Source organism: Leptonotus elevatus, chromosome 1 (assembly GCF_054856555.1).
Source record: "Leptonotus elevatus isolate MCC_2025b chromosome 1, RoL_Lele_1.0, whole genome shotgun sequence".
Classification (NCBI taxonomy): domain Eukaryota; kingdom Metazoa; phylum Chordata; class Actinopteri; order Syngnathiformes; family Syngnathidae; genus Leptonotus; species Leptonotus elevatus.
Window position 1 is genome coordinate 23,025,773 of NC_141239.1, and position 14,220 is coordinate 23,039,992.

Consider the following 14,220-nt stretch of genomic DNA (forward strand, 5'->3'; position numbering starts at 1 on the left):
GTTGAATAGTGGCCACAAATCAATATTTTTTGTGCAAGTACTTGAAATTTGGGTGCCATTGACACAAGTAGTGTTCCATGTTTGACCGACCCATATAGGGTTATTTTCGACCCACCTGCTTTTAGAGTTTATGTTATGTGATTTTCATTTGCATGGCAGGTTGTAGGTTGCATGTCATTAGTTTCTCGTGTGGTTCACATATTGCATCCATTGCCCTGCATCCAAAATTGTTGTTAATGTTATTCTAATAAAATTACAAATCTTTATAGAACTCTTGTTCTTTGTTTTCAGATTTTTTGGGTATAATGGCAATTAATATTAATATGGTTTGTATGTGTTCTATAAGAAACTGATCAAATATGATGTTTTTTATTTTTATTTTGACTAAATCAGGAAGCCTGATCTCCTTTATGGGTTGAAATTACTCAACTGCAAAGACAAGCACAAGGAACACTCAGGAATTCAGAAAGTAATTTTTTGTATTTATGCTTCAATATTATTGTGCCTGCCGATCAAACAAACACAATCAGGCAGTAAAGACTTGCTTTAAAAAACACACACACAAAGAATAATGCACTCTTGGTGAACAATTATTTCAATATGGACAAGAATTTTGCAGCGATTCCCCTTATTCCTGAACAGGTGCTGGATTGGCATAGCGGAAGGGGTCATAAAGGTCTCGTTTAAAATCATACGGGTCAAAGAAAGAGTGTGATGTCTCCTTAGCGGTTTCCACAGGGACACTTTCTTTAGCTTTTGCTTCTTCCTCTTTCACCTTCTCATGTACGGGTACCACTGTCTTGGTGGTGTCTTGGGCGGGACGCAGCAGTTGGTCAATGAGGCAGTCGGGGTCCCAGTAAGGGTCGCAATCATACTCCATAGGCTTAACAATGATGGGAGGAGGTGGAGGGGAAGCTGACTTTTTAGGAGCAGAGGAGGCTTCAGGAGGAGCATCAGCTTTTATGTCCTCCTCGGTCTTCGTTTTACAGGCGGGGTTGTGTCGCGGGTCGCACAGCACCAAGACAGCCCCGGTCGGCATGTAGACAATCTGAGGTTTGCACAGAGGGTCCTTGGGGTGGCACAGGTAGATCTTCCGAGCATGCTCCAGAGGGTCCGTTGTGGAAGCGGGGCTGGTGGGAGGCTGGGTGGTGGTAGCGGGTGCTGCAGTGGTGGTCTCCACACCCAAGATACTTTGGTAACTGGAGGCATCTGGGCCATACGTGAGCTCCAAGTGGCGCATTTGCTGATACAACATCCTGATTCTGTCTATCTCATAGATCTAAGAGAAACAGAAAAACATTTGAAAAGGCTCAGGTCTTAAATCAGGGTTATTATAGTTTTGGAATTTTTCATTTTAGTTAGTTTTTATTTCGTTTTGAGTTTTTTTTTTTTTTTTTATAGTTAGTTTTAATTAGTTTTCAGGGTGGTTCTGTTAGTTTTTATTAGTTATTTCATAAATGCTGTTTTAGTTTAGTTTTAGTTAGTTTCAGTATTAGTTTTAGTTTGTAAAAAAAAAAGTGTATTACTTGTGCGCAATATTTAAAAAACACCATGGGAGCAACGTCATCTGAAGGTGCTTTTCTATTGGTTGCTGCTAGATTACATCGCTTTTGTGTGACACACTATCAAATTCCTTATTCCGGTTAATATCAAAATAAATCATCCCCAAAGGCTCATGCATTAAGTTGATTATCAAAGACTAAAACAAAGGACATTTTTGCTATGATTTTAGTTAGTTTCAGTTAGTTTTCGTTAAAAAAAAAAGCATTTTTATTTTATTCTGTTAACTAAATATTATTTTTTTATTTTTGTTGTTTCGTTAGTTTTAGTTAACTAAAATAACCTTGATCTTAATACATATTTATTTCCACTCATTTAAAGCTACTAGAATATTCAATTTCGAATCGCTACTGCCACCTGCTGACAAAAAATGAAACTGCAGATATCGTTCTTCACATACACACCACGCACATTACGTCACATCCGCAGACAGGGGGCGGGAAATTCTAACCCGAATCCAGTCTGAAAACTATTGGCCAGAGACTTGCAGGAGTACCTATTGTGAACAGCTAAGGTGTTAATCTACTAATTAGAAGGCATTTCAGTCATAAATGGTCAAATAAAAAGCTTATTGTAAATTTATTTTGGGGGAAAAAGTTCCATATTGCAACTTTAAAGACTTACTCCTTCAATGTGTCCGATGCTGTTGTAGAAATGGTAGTATGACTGAAAGTCAGGCGTTCCTCGGTACCATTTTGGGTCTACGTTCCTCTTGGGTCGGGTATTAGTCAAGAAGTCGTGCGCTTTGGCTGAATCAATGCTCACTGGATTTTATGTAAAAGAACACAGGAAAAGAAGGGGGAAATTCAGTCAGTATCTATGAAATGTTTTTATAAAATGTGCTTATGAAATCCAAATGGTGACTACTCAAGATCCACGATAGAGTGAATCAAAATTACCTTAATGCAGTAAACCCCAGAACATAGATTTACCACAACCAGATTAGGCACACGCCCTGCTGTCAACTATATAAATCAAATACCACTACTTTGAACTGAGAAATGAAAGCTAACTTTCTCTAGCTAGCAACTTTCATTTGCTTAAACATCCCTATATGCAGGCTTGGGGAGTAACGGAATACACGTACCGCCGTTACGTAATCAGATAAAATTTTTTTTAACTGTATTCCCTTACAGTTACAGGAAAAAAGATGTAATCAGATTACAGGTACAATTATTAAAAATGGAGATTACTTCGAGGGATTACAATTTCTACGATGAGAGAGAGAGCGCTACATGACCGTTGCTACATGTCGGGGAGGTGGGGACTAGTCGTGACCTCCACACGCGGGCAGTTTGAAAAAGCTTCACGGACGGGAGGAGGAAATGGCGATCGGTATTCACTGGAATTTACTCAGAGCGAAAGCTACGCGCTGTAGCTTTTTGCTAGCTAGCCCGCTAGCCTACAACCATAATGTGAGTTACACCTCATTAGATCTATCTATCTATCTATCTATCTATCTATCTATCTATCTATCTATCTATCTATCTATCTATCTATCTATCTATCTTCATGAGCATACTCGGTATTGGAGTAATTCAAAGTAATCAAGTTACATTACTTTAATATTATGGTACTTGGATTACGTTACTAACTAAATTTTTTAGCAGGTAATTTGTAACTGTAACGGAATACATTTTAAAAGTAACCCTCCCAACCCTGCCTATATGTTTGAACTGCAAAAATATTTCTGTTTAAGGACTTCTGTGGCTGGAATATATCCTACTCGGTTTGTTGCTTCTACGTCTTGACAAGAGATGCGCTAGCCACCAGCTAGCTCGCAAGCTAACAGGCTTCTGGGCTCCTCTCGGTCATCACTTCCTCAGTTGGAAATGACACCAAGCTGTTCTGTAAATTGTGTTATCCAGGGAAGATGCATTTTCAGGGTGTAGGCATAGCTAGCTAGCTAGCTAGCTAACTGCATGTTGTAGTGATAGAAATTATTTAGCGGGCGAGTGGAGGACTCATGCTGAACGCCCAACGGCATCACTCGGCACACGGCACCTTTTTTGCCCCACCCCACCAAAATAAATACATGAATAAATATATAAATAAATACATAAATAAATAAATCATAATGTCCGTAATTTTTAAACATAATCTCTGAATTCACTTTACAATGTCATCAACCTAACATGCATGTTTTTGGAGAATATGCAAACTCCACACAGGAGTGTCTGAGCCAAGATTCAAACCCAGAAACTCTCAATTTAGTAGTAGTCAGTTAGGCTAAATATTATTCAGTCAAACTGTACTAATAATATTTATTCCAGTACGTCTTTTATGTAGGAAAAAAATGCAGCTCTCTTCCAAAAATATGTTCATTAGAATGTAAGATCAAGACAAAATACCTGCAGGATTCTTTACTCTCAACAGGGATGATGCTTCTAATAAAGCTGGAGGAGGTTAGAAGATTCATAATTATATTAAATAAAAATACAGACATAATGAAAGAAAAAGTTACCCGAATAATTTGACATATATTTTCAAACAGACCTGGCATGACCAACAGGCAGCAAAGCACCGTGAACAGGGACACCTGAGAACTCATCCTTGGCGTCTGCAAGGGAAGCATCATGCAAAAATGTCCCCAAATTGACATGCAGGTACACAAACAATATATGCCGCGAATGTCAACCGCCAGTACAAACATAATGACAAACAACGGAGCATGCTCACCTGCTGCTGTAGCTCCCCTCATCTGCTCCTCGTCATACTGTAACTGTTGGTAAATACTATTATCAACACTGCAGCTCATTGGCCACTAAGCAGCAAGAAGACACAACTCCAGCCCTCTTGCGTCTTCGGAGATGTGGAGGGGCTTTGATGGAAAAGAGAAACTTCAGATGAAATTAGCTTCTAAATATACAGTTCTTGGCTCTAAATCCAATTGCCTTGACATGTGGTTAGAATCTTGATTCCAATTTTGTCGTATGGCTCGAATATGCAAAATATGAGAACATGAGCCATCCTATTGTGGAGTCTTTCTTGACAAAACATGCCCAAGAGGTAAAAATTAACCCCTGTCTCAAAACAGGTGGTCAAAAAATAGAGGGGAAGTACAGCCAACTACTGTTTAGGTCTTTGGAGAAGTATGCGGGAATTTAGTAGCCTACATCAGAACCAGTCTGAGAGTTGTTGTACAAAGGTTTCCAAAAAATAAATAAGAAATGGATTATATCATTACAACATGAGACATGAAAAAAAGTCCAGTCTGTCATACAGTTCTAAAAACAAATAAAACATTAGAAAAACACTTATAAAAGGCCCAAAACATATTCATGATACTGTTTTTTTGTTCATATTTTTTTTTACATTCATATTTAATGTAGCCCCCAAGGATTCTATTAGAAGTAATACGGCCAGTGAAAAAAACTTAAAAAAAACTTTTTTATTGAGAATTTTTAAGACTATTTTCCTTGACTGTTCCTTTGTAATTTCCACTTTCAAACCAGCAAAGCTGCAATCAAGGAGCATAACAAGGAGACGGCAAGTCTCAAGGTGTTCTGCCAGGTGGCTAATGGTTAACATTACTCCGTAATTGTCTGTGCAGATGACAAAAAAATGGAAGGGTTCGAGTACCTACAACACAGCTACCAGTTATGTTTGACGTGCTTTTTTTGATCTTCAAGTGAAATTACTCCTTACCATTGTAATAGCACTACTAATATACTGTCTTCAACACAGAAGGACTGGGCTGAGATTCGAACATGGTACCCCTCATCTATGAGGAAGACGTTCTCACCACTTTTTCCACTGCGCTGCTGAAAATGTTTATCATTATTAGGCCAGTATAGCACTACACCATCAGTGACATTTTTAATTGTATTTACTTATCTTGTCATCATTTACTTTCATGTGAGAAATCATGTTTATCAAAGAATGTACACAAATCTTTGCAGAGAACGGCTGTTTTATTGCAAGCTATATAAGTGTATGTTTTTTCCTCCCCAAATTTGATAATTAAAATGTATTCATTTATTTTATTCAGAATTATTTTATTTCATCAAAGAATAGCTCAATTAAATTATTGTAAATCAAAAATTTACTATCTTTGTAAAATAAAAATAAAAACAAGATAACATATCCTTTCGAGGTGTTGCAGCAGTTTCTAATAATAATAATAATAATAACAATAATAAAATTGATTAATTAAGGGTTTGGTCCGTTCAGCAACAGGTGGAATATTTTCTGAAACATCATAACTATTAATTCATCTTGTCATTAATTTATTGATATAAAGTTTATGTATTTGTATACTTACTTAAAATATTTGTTTTGTTTTTTTGGTTTACTTATCTTTACTGCATGACGGATTTCTGTTCCATATACAGCACTTTGTATACAGCAATGCTTGTTTTAAAGTGCTTTATAAATAAAGTGGAGTTGAGTTACAAAAAGTAAAGACAATTTAAATCAGCGTCAAAAACACGTTTTTAGAGAGGCACACACACAAAGCCATCTCTGAATAAAAAATTATATTGTCCAGCGTAATAAAACGACAATTTCAGTATGACTCCGCTAGGTGGCAGCACCGCCTCAACAGACAACCGGAAATGTACATCTCCCCAAATCCCTTCCGCCTACAGGCTGTTCCACTTTTGTAGTTCCCGAATTGTTGACCTGTCAGCGTTGTAGTACAATCTGTCACTGCTCTGCTGTCTCCCCTTGCTCTGTGCTCTGTTCCACGGCTAGCACAGCGAGCACCAGGGCGTAACACCACGCCGCCGGGGGGTTGTTTCAACTTGTACCCGGTTAGCTAACAAGCCAAAGAAGTTGGCAGCTAGCATTGAGCTTGTAGTCGACGGTAGTTAGCGATCTCCCTTACAGTTAGCCAGGTAGCTAGCCTTGCGAGGGGAGGGGGCACCGACAAACCAACAAGTAGCACACCGGACAAAAGTGAACAGTAAGTAAACATTTAACAGATCGAAACTACTGTACGTGAAATTGTTAGCACGTTAAGTTGATGTGTTGCTCGAAGAGAGAACTAGCAGATTTAAAGCTGCTCAACCAGTGTCACTGATTATGCTGTCAGTTGCTTTTGGGCAGCCTTCCAGTTGATTTTCACCTTGAGAAGTTTTTAAAATAGCCTGCACAAATGCTTTCTACACAAGAGGCAGCTCTCAGCTCAAATTGAAGTGCATTCCATAATTTGGGAGAATAGTAGGTTATTATTTTGTTGATTAATCGATGAATCCGATTTTCTTTAAAATTGTTTCATTTCCATCCTTTTGTTCCAAAACGGGACTTTATTTCAAATTGACAGTGCCGAAAATGTGTAAACAAAAAATTATATATTGGTTGATTATTGTTTTCCGAAGTAAAAAAACGAATGTTTGCAAATTAACCCCCCACAAAGATAAACGGTCTACTTTGATGGCGGATTACATAAATCTAAGAATATTTTATGTTTAGAGGCTGAAATGCCAAGGATTTTGACAATTTTAAATTAAACATGGAATATAAATGATGACTTGGTTGTAAAAGTAATTTTATTACTTTCATAATTGATTAGTTGTTTATTAATTGCTGCACCTCCACAAATTAGTTTCATATATGTTGTAATAAAGTGATTTGTTTTTAAGTGTACAGTAAAAAAAGAGGCAGGTTTTAAGGTTTAGAATATAATCAAGTAATGATTCAATTAATAAAAATATTTTGCACAATCAAATTGAAACATGGCATTTAAATAAAACCTCTGATAAACAGTTCTAAAAGTTTAAATGCAAATATAATATTGTACTAAAAGTTCCGAAACAAAGTACTATACAAATAGACCATATTGGCTTAAAAAAAAAGTTTAAGACACTGTAACATGCTGCAGAGTTAATTTAATTCAGTGATTCGTTTGGGTACCACGAGAAGGAGCCCTGGTACCACTTTTGGTTAAATAATAAGCTTAACTCATTCACTGCCATTGACGGCTATAGACGTCAAAAAATTAATTTGAACTATTTCTGTTAGTTTCACATTTTTTTCCACTTTTGTTAACAAGAGTATGAAAACCTAGACTTTGTTATTGTACATTTAAAACAAATATAAAATTTGTGATTAATCATGAGTTAACTATTTAAGTCATGCGATTAATTACAATTAAAAAATGTAATCGCCTGACACCCCTAATTTTTAATAATCTTTTCTCTTAAAAAAATACTGTCAATGAGTTTTGAATCTGACACATAATGCAATCTTGCACCCTCTCGTACGGTTACTAAGTAAATCCTTGTTTGGTGGAATTCTCCCTGAGAGTGATATTCCGAATGAAAGGGTTGAACATGCGGTTAAACAGCATGTGGTTAAACAGGTCTTGTGGCTCCTGTCCTATTATAGCAGCAAGTATGATGAAATGGCGGCCGAATTGCGCAGGCTTTTATATAATGCGCACAGCTGCAGTGTTCACTCGGCATGAAGCCGAAGGAATCCCGCTTACTGGGTGTTTAAAAATAACAAATTCTTCTTCCGAGGGCCTCGAGCATTGTTTGTCGTGTGTCTGGGATCGGCCTTTAACAAAAGAAGCTGGTCTGCCTCACGCGCTGCAGAAATTCTGGGTTTGAATCTTGGCTTGTTGTATATTAAGTGTAGTCGAGGAAAAGGACAGTCAAGGGGCCTCAATGCAATGTATTGCAAACAAGCCGCTCAGCTGACAGCCAGTAACGTAACGAGGTCATCTGAAGTCAATAAGCATCTCATATGCCGGCCCTGCTGACTTTGCGCTGCGTCAATACCGCATGCGACATTAGCCGGCCGCCGCTCTCTTCTGGCTCCGGCTCGGAGCAGCTGTCATGCTCGTTTGTCTTCACCTTTGACTCAGATGCAAAGCACCAACGCCCCCACGCTGCAGTCCAGAAAGAGGAAACGAGACGTCTCCAATGTGGACAACGAGGTGGGAGAAAGGATTGGGAAAATCCCCAGATGCACTGTGGTGAGTCGGCACCGTGTGCGTGTGCATGTCACGGGGGTACACTTGTTGACAACTTGTGTATCGGTGTTGCACAATGAAAACTCATTCGCTGCCGGCCTGACATTTTCAAGACGTGCTCAATGATTATATTGGTAAGTTGCACAACATGGAGCCGTTCCTCCCACGGTGCCATCTACTGGTGGTTGTGCATTAGTAAATTTGTTTCCAGGTTTGACATTTATGGTGAGCAGAATCAGACGCTCCCCCCACCCGTCCTGTTGAAAAAACATGATTGACACAAGTGGATTTGTCCAAGGCAGTGAATGAGTTTTGACAACAGCAAAGGAGCACTGGGCTTGTTTGGCCATTGGAAATGTTTATATTACTTTTCATGAACTGTCTGCACTTGAGGAAATACACACACAATATTGTAGGAAATTTAATTTTCTATTATTTTTGTATAGAATCAACACAACAGTGCAATATCTGAGACCAACTTCAAGAAATTAGAATATTCCATTAGAAAAAAAAACACACACACACAAAATGTGATGGATTCACTCTTTCAACTACTAAAATAAGTGAACTTTTTGCCGAAATGCTAATTCTTTGACATGCACCTGTATACAGATATCGACATACGAGTGACCTGACTTGCAAGTTTTTCAAGATACACGCCATCACTAGTTTATTTATTTATTTATTTATTTTTACTCGATTTGCGCTCTAGCAGTAATAGGGCACTAAATCAGCAACTATCAAAATTGTCTATTAGCATTTCAATGGCATTTTTTATTTTAAATGAGCATTAAGATAGAATTAGCATCGCACTTGTTCGTTTGTAAAACACAGCAAGTAATAAGCTGTGTTTTATGTTTAGTTTTAGCATAAACCTACTGTGAGTTACTAATTGTGTGTTTAGTTTTACAGTAAATTTATGCAAATCCGCAACTATCAATGTTAACCGTTAGCATGTCAATGGGATTTTCCATTTAAAATTAGCCTTAAGCTAGTTTGTGCTATTTTTAACGCCACATTGTTTGGTTGTTTTGAAAACACACCAAGTAATTAGTTGTTTCTGGATTTGCGAGCAAAATTTTGACTTAGCACTGCTAGCTTTGGTTACAATGGCAGCTAGTGAACAATTATTCAAAGGCAAAGTGCTTTCTTCCAAGTTGTTTATGTTCACCCCCAGTTTACTGCGAAAAGAAACATAAAAGAAAGAGAATTGCATGTGTTTTTAACCAAACCATGTCTTATGAGAGTCTGCTAGCTTAATGCTAACACTCAATGCAAAACGCAATAGATGGGCTAACAAAACTAGTGTTGGCGTAGTATTTTAAATCCTTTAGACAAACACCCACGCACATTTTCTTTAGCCTTGGCTAAAAACCAAATATTACTCTAGCTTAGTTGTTACGTCTTCTTCTGTTTCAACTCCCTCATTTAGTAAGCCTTGATGTGTTATACTGCCCCCTGGTGGCATTGAGTGCACACCAGGAACCACTAAATGAATTAAAGCATGAAATCATGATGCACAACAAATCAGAACATATTCTGTGTGACCCCAAACTTTTGATCAATAGTGTATACTGTCTATTATTCTAAACATTATATAACGTATAAGCAGCTGTGCAGGCCCTTGAGCGCTCCGTAACCTTTCGTGCCGCTTGTGGGGCTCCCTCAGGGGTTGAAGCACCCTGCGCCTTTCGCCGACGAGCTGGTGCCAGCCAATGCGCGACCGTACGAGAGGGTCAACATGGAGGAGGCCAAACGGGGAACGCGGCGTGAGTCAAACCGCCATTGTTGGATCGTGTCTTCCACTTCCACCGCGTCGTTTCATCGCACGTCAACAGAATTCACCATCCATGCTATTTTCTGTCGATTCAGCGGAAAGGCCGGTGCGAGTGTACGCAGACGGCATCTTTGACGTTTTCCACTCAGGACATGCCCGGGCTCTAATGCAGGCGAAATGCCTCTTCCCAAACACACACCTCATAGTCGGAGGTAAGTGCGAAATTAAAATTGAAAATCGGCAATCCCTAATTACTGATTTAAACATAAACATGCCAGAAAATGGGCACAAGTGTTTGTTTTTTTTGGTTTGTGTTTGAAGTGTGCAGCGACGACCTGACGCACAAGTTAAAGGGCTTCACAGTCATGAATGAAGACGAGCGCTACGACGCCATCCGACATTGCCGCTACGTGGACGAAGTGGTGCGCAACGCCCCCTGGACGCTATCGCCAGAGTTCCTCGCCAAACACCGCGTGAGTGGATGAGAGGACCTTCGAACCTGTCACCTTGCCGTTTTGTATTTTATTTTTAGGTCTGAATCCGTTGTCGATCAACCCCCCCCCCAGATTGACTTTGTGGCCCATGACGACATCCCCTACTCCTCTGCAGGCAGCGATGACGTGTATAAGCACATCAAGGAAGCAGGTAGGAGCTGAGATTCGAACCCAGAACCTGTGACCCCAGTTGCCTCAACAAAATGGCTGAGTTTGTTTACACGATGCTATCATCCAACGCGCAGGCATGTTTGCGCCCACCCAGCGGACAGAAGGCATCTCCACCTCCGACATCATCACGCGCATCGTCCGCGACTACGACCTGTACGTCCGGCGCAACCTGCAGCGGGGCTACACGGCCAAGGAACTCAACGTCAGCTTCATCAACGTAAGAAAAACGCTCGGCACGTTCACAATCCGTCAGGCGGGAGCGCGGACGCGTACGTGATCGTGTTTGCTCGTTCCCCAGGAGAAAAAGTACCACCTGCAGGAGCGCGTGGATAAGGTGAAGAGGAAGGTACGAGATGTGGAGGAGAAGAGCAAAGAGTTTGTCCTGAAGGTGGAGGAGAAGAGCATCGACCTCATCCAGAAGTGGGAGGAGAAGTCCCGGGAGTTTATCGGCAACTTCTTGCAGATGTTTGGGCCCGAGGGCGCGCTGGTGAGAACGTCGGGTGTTCTTTTTGATGACACGGCAAGAAAAACATTGCAATGGAAGCCGGCTGATAGAAATTAGGAAAGCAGAGGCGGTTTTCTTTCTTTAACACTGTCATGCAAAAAATACAGTAACCGAAGCGATGACTTCTGCTTTTTTGCCACATTCTCATTCACTGACACCCATGTCACTCACCAGGCTCCTTAAAGCTATGCGCACTGAAAGGTATGGTTCGAAGGATTTCTTTTGGTCTGTTCGAGATGTTTCTGGGCGGAGATTCAACGTTTTTCTTCCAGCCGAGCTACGGAGACAAGCTACTCTCAGTAGCATATCGTCGCTGTCCTTTGAAAAATACTTATGTCCATTTTTGTCATTTTTTTACATTTTTACGTTTATGGGATGAAACTGAATGCAGACATCCCAAAAACGTAAAAAAAAAAAAGGACCTAAGTGTTTTTCACAGAAGAGTGACGATATGCAAATTTTGCTGTGCAAACGCATGCTCCTGATTGGTGGGCTGCTTTCACGCTCATTCCTGGTTGTTGGCTGCTTCTTTGAATGTCAATTTTGAATGTTGTGTTTACAAACATCAACAGAAAAACTTTAGACCATGCCTTTAAAGTCACAGATGCTACAGTAGAACATGAGGATGGCGACCCCAAGTGGACAGAATAATACCTGCACCTCACAGACTGTTTGGGCGTTCAACTCAAAAGGTTGATTCTACTTTTTTCCGTTCTCTAGTAATGAATAGAAGTACATAGCATAAGTTTTAGGGAATTCAGCCGCTTTGCCCAAAAACTGCTTTTTGCGTGAACAAACATATTGAGCAAAACAGTGACTTAGTGCGAATATTTTTTTTTCTTTCATGATACCACTAACTGGTAATGGACAAATGAAGCTTCATGAAGTATGTAATATTTTTGACACCTCTAGATGGCACTCCTTGGTTTAAAGATGCAGTGGAAATTGAATACAGTTCAATTGCATTAGCCTTTATCTTTAATCCAAGAGCACCATCTAGAGGAGTAAAAAAAATAACGCAAGTGCTTCATGAAGCATCATTTTCCCGTCACTAATTCTATGAAGCAGTTATTTCAACATTTAGGAATGGAATTGCAATATAATAATCTACCGTGAAATCCCATGAATAAATACACTTTTTTTTCCCATATAAAATGATTCCAATTCATCCATAGTCTCTCAAGAAAAAAACTACAGTGTACTGAAATATATCATCTTAATGTTACTAGAAGACACTCTGTTATGTTTGTAAACAGAAGCACATGCTGAAGGAGGGCAAAGGTCGCATGCTGCAAGCCATCAGCCCCCGCCAAAGCCCCAGCAGCAGCCCCGCCCGCGAGGAGCGCTCGCCCTCGCCCACCTTCCGCCTGCCTTTCTTCAACAAGACCTCCCCGCCCCCCTCGCCATCGGCTCACCACAGCGGCGCGCGGGGATACCTCATCAGCGAGGAGGATGACGACGAAGATGACGACAACTAACAGCGGCCCCACCCGGCCAATTTTACTTTGGTTTTCTTGTTTAGTTTTCCCTCGAGCACCTGGTTCTGTTCTTTCTGTTGTCCAAATTGAGCACTTGTCACCTGTTTGTATACTTTTATTTTCTTATTTTTGTGCACTAGTTTATTACGTTTGTAAGATGGCCTCGTGATCATCATCATGAGAAATGTTGACTTTATTAACTCACTTTTAGGGTAACTTACTTTCATCTATGGAGCCACAGTCCTTTTAATGTTAATTTACAGCTCGTCCATGCAGTTTTTCTTTGTCCTCCTAGTTTCCCCTATGAGCAAAAAAACAAATTTTTTCAGCTGCTTCAAATATCTGAGCATGTCCTGTCTTGTGTTCTAAAAATATATCAAGTGTGATCATGGCACATGAGCAAAAAAAATCCTGTCCACACTAACTGGTCATAACTTTAGCCACACCTGTTTGTCTAATGTGACCCAATACAGTACAAGTTGCACCAAAAATGGACAGGCATCTTCATTAAAATGCACATGTGTACCTATTGTTGTGACTTCCACTCTAACAAATCAAGATCACGTTAACAAATCAGGATCACGTTTGCTACTGGAATAATCATTTCGCTTGTGTCGAGGGTGTCTTATTAAAAGTGTTTTGTCTCATTGTGATGACTAATGTCAGCGGCTCCAGTGGTCAGTTGTCAGCCACCGCTTCGATGCAAGTATACATGTTTGTTTGTTTTTTAAGTGTATTTTAATCTTTGTTCATTTTACTGTTTGGGGATCATCAAGGCCCTCCATGTAAGAATTGGAAAGAGTAAAATGGGATCAAAGTATTATTAAACGTGTTGGCCATGTGACAATTAATTTGTTTTTTATGTCTTATTGTGCCCAGGACTAGATTTGTTGAAGACTCACTGATTGTCATATTACAATGATCCAAGAAAAGACAACACGATCGCGCAGATCCCCTCGACCTCCCCCTCGACCACAAAATTAGCCATACCACGTTTTTCCTCTTCGCAGCCTTCTAATTCCGACCACAAGTAGCACATTTGTTTTGTTGATAGGGATTCTGCTACAAAGACAACAGTACGAGTTTAAAAATAAATCTCAAACTTTCACGCTTTGTTCTATATGGCTTTGAAATGCACTGTCACTTGATATTGGGTTTCCATCCATCCATTTTTATTCGAATTTTCAAGAAATGCGAAAATAAAACTGAATTGAAACGCGAGAAATACGAAAAAGGGCTCAAAAAGAAAAAAAGTTTTTACGCTTAGAGGGGGTGGATTTTGAAGCGTATAGAAAAAAAGGAAAATACGAATTTTG

At 39.7% G+C, this 14,220-nt stretch overlaps 2 protein-coding genes across 5 annotated transcripts; one reads left to right on the plus strand and one right to left on the minus strand.

Moving 5' to 3' along the window:
- Window positions 1-546: 546 nt before the first annotated feature.
- and3 (actinodin3) lies at window positions 547-4,295 on the minus strand. Its single transcript, XM_086087563.1, has 5 exons — window positions 4,240-4,295; window positions 4,057-4,120; window positions 3,912-3,956; window positions 2,185-2,324; window positions 547-1,279 (listed from the first exon to the last, which is right to left on the minus strand). The coding sequence occupies exons 2-5, from the start codon at window positions 4,109-4,111 to the stop codon at window positions 629-631; spliced, it is 891 nt and encodes a 296-aa protein (XP_085943689.1). The 5' UTR covers window positions 4,112-4,120; window positions 4,240-4,295; the 3' UTR covers window positions 547-628.
- A 1,856-nt stretch (window positions 4,296-6,151) lies between these two features.
- Window positions 6,152-14,012, plus strand: pcyt1aa (phosphate cytidylyltransferase 1A, choline a). 4 transcript variants are annotated; one of them, XR_015096292.1, is made up of 10 exons: window positions 6,152-6,466; window positions 8,372-8,482; window positions 10,149-10,248; window positions 10,352-10,468; window positions 10,578-10,729; window positions 10,823-10,901; window positions 10,996-11,138; window positions 11,220-11,408; window positions 11,999-12,118; window positions 12,683-12,821. XR_015096292.1 is itself a non-coding variant. In XM_086087088.1 (9 exons), exons 2-9 carry the CDS (start codon window positions 8,372-8,374, stop codon window positions 12,902-12,904), a joined length of 1,113 nt encoding a protein of 370 aa, XP_085943214.1. In that variant the 5' UTR covers window positions 6,154-6,466; the 3' UTR covers window positions 12,905-14,012. The 4 variants fall into 4 exon arrangements, 1 of the variants encoding a protein (XP_085943214.1); XR_015096293.1 differs by having other exon boundaries at window positions 6,153-6,466; window positions 11,601-12,118; window positions 12,683-12,712; XR_015096291.1 differs by having other exon boundaries at window positions 11,220-12,118; window positions 12,683-12,713.
- Window positions 14,013-14,220: the final 208 nt, after the last annotated feature.

Coding starts and splice junctions, on each gene's coding strand:
- and3 (XM_086087563.1), bottom strand. CDS start 4,111: ATGAGTTCTCAGGTGTCCCTGTTCACGGTGCTTTGCTGCCTGTTGGTC. Junction 2,325..3,911: donor GAGAGTAAAGAATCCTGCAG/GTATTTTGTCTT, acceptor CATAAAATCCAG/TGAGCATTGATTCAGCCAAA. Junction 1,280..2,184: donor GCATCGGACACATTGAAGGA/GTAAGTCTTTAA, acceptor TGTTTCTCTTAG/ATCTATGAGATAGACAGAAT.
- pcyt1aa (XM_086087088.1), top strand. CDS start 8,372: ATGCAAAGCACCAACGCCCCCACGCTGCAGTCCAGAAAGAGGAAACGA. Junction 10,730..10,822: donor AGTTCCTCGCCAAACACCGC/GTGAGTGGATGA, acceptor CCCCCCCCCCAG/ATTGACTTTGTGGCCCATGA. Junction 11,409..12,682: donor TTGGGCCCGAGGGCGCGCTG/GTGAGAACGTCG, acceptor GTTTGTAAACAG/AAGCACATGCTGAAGGAGGG.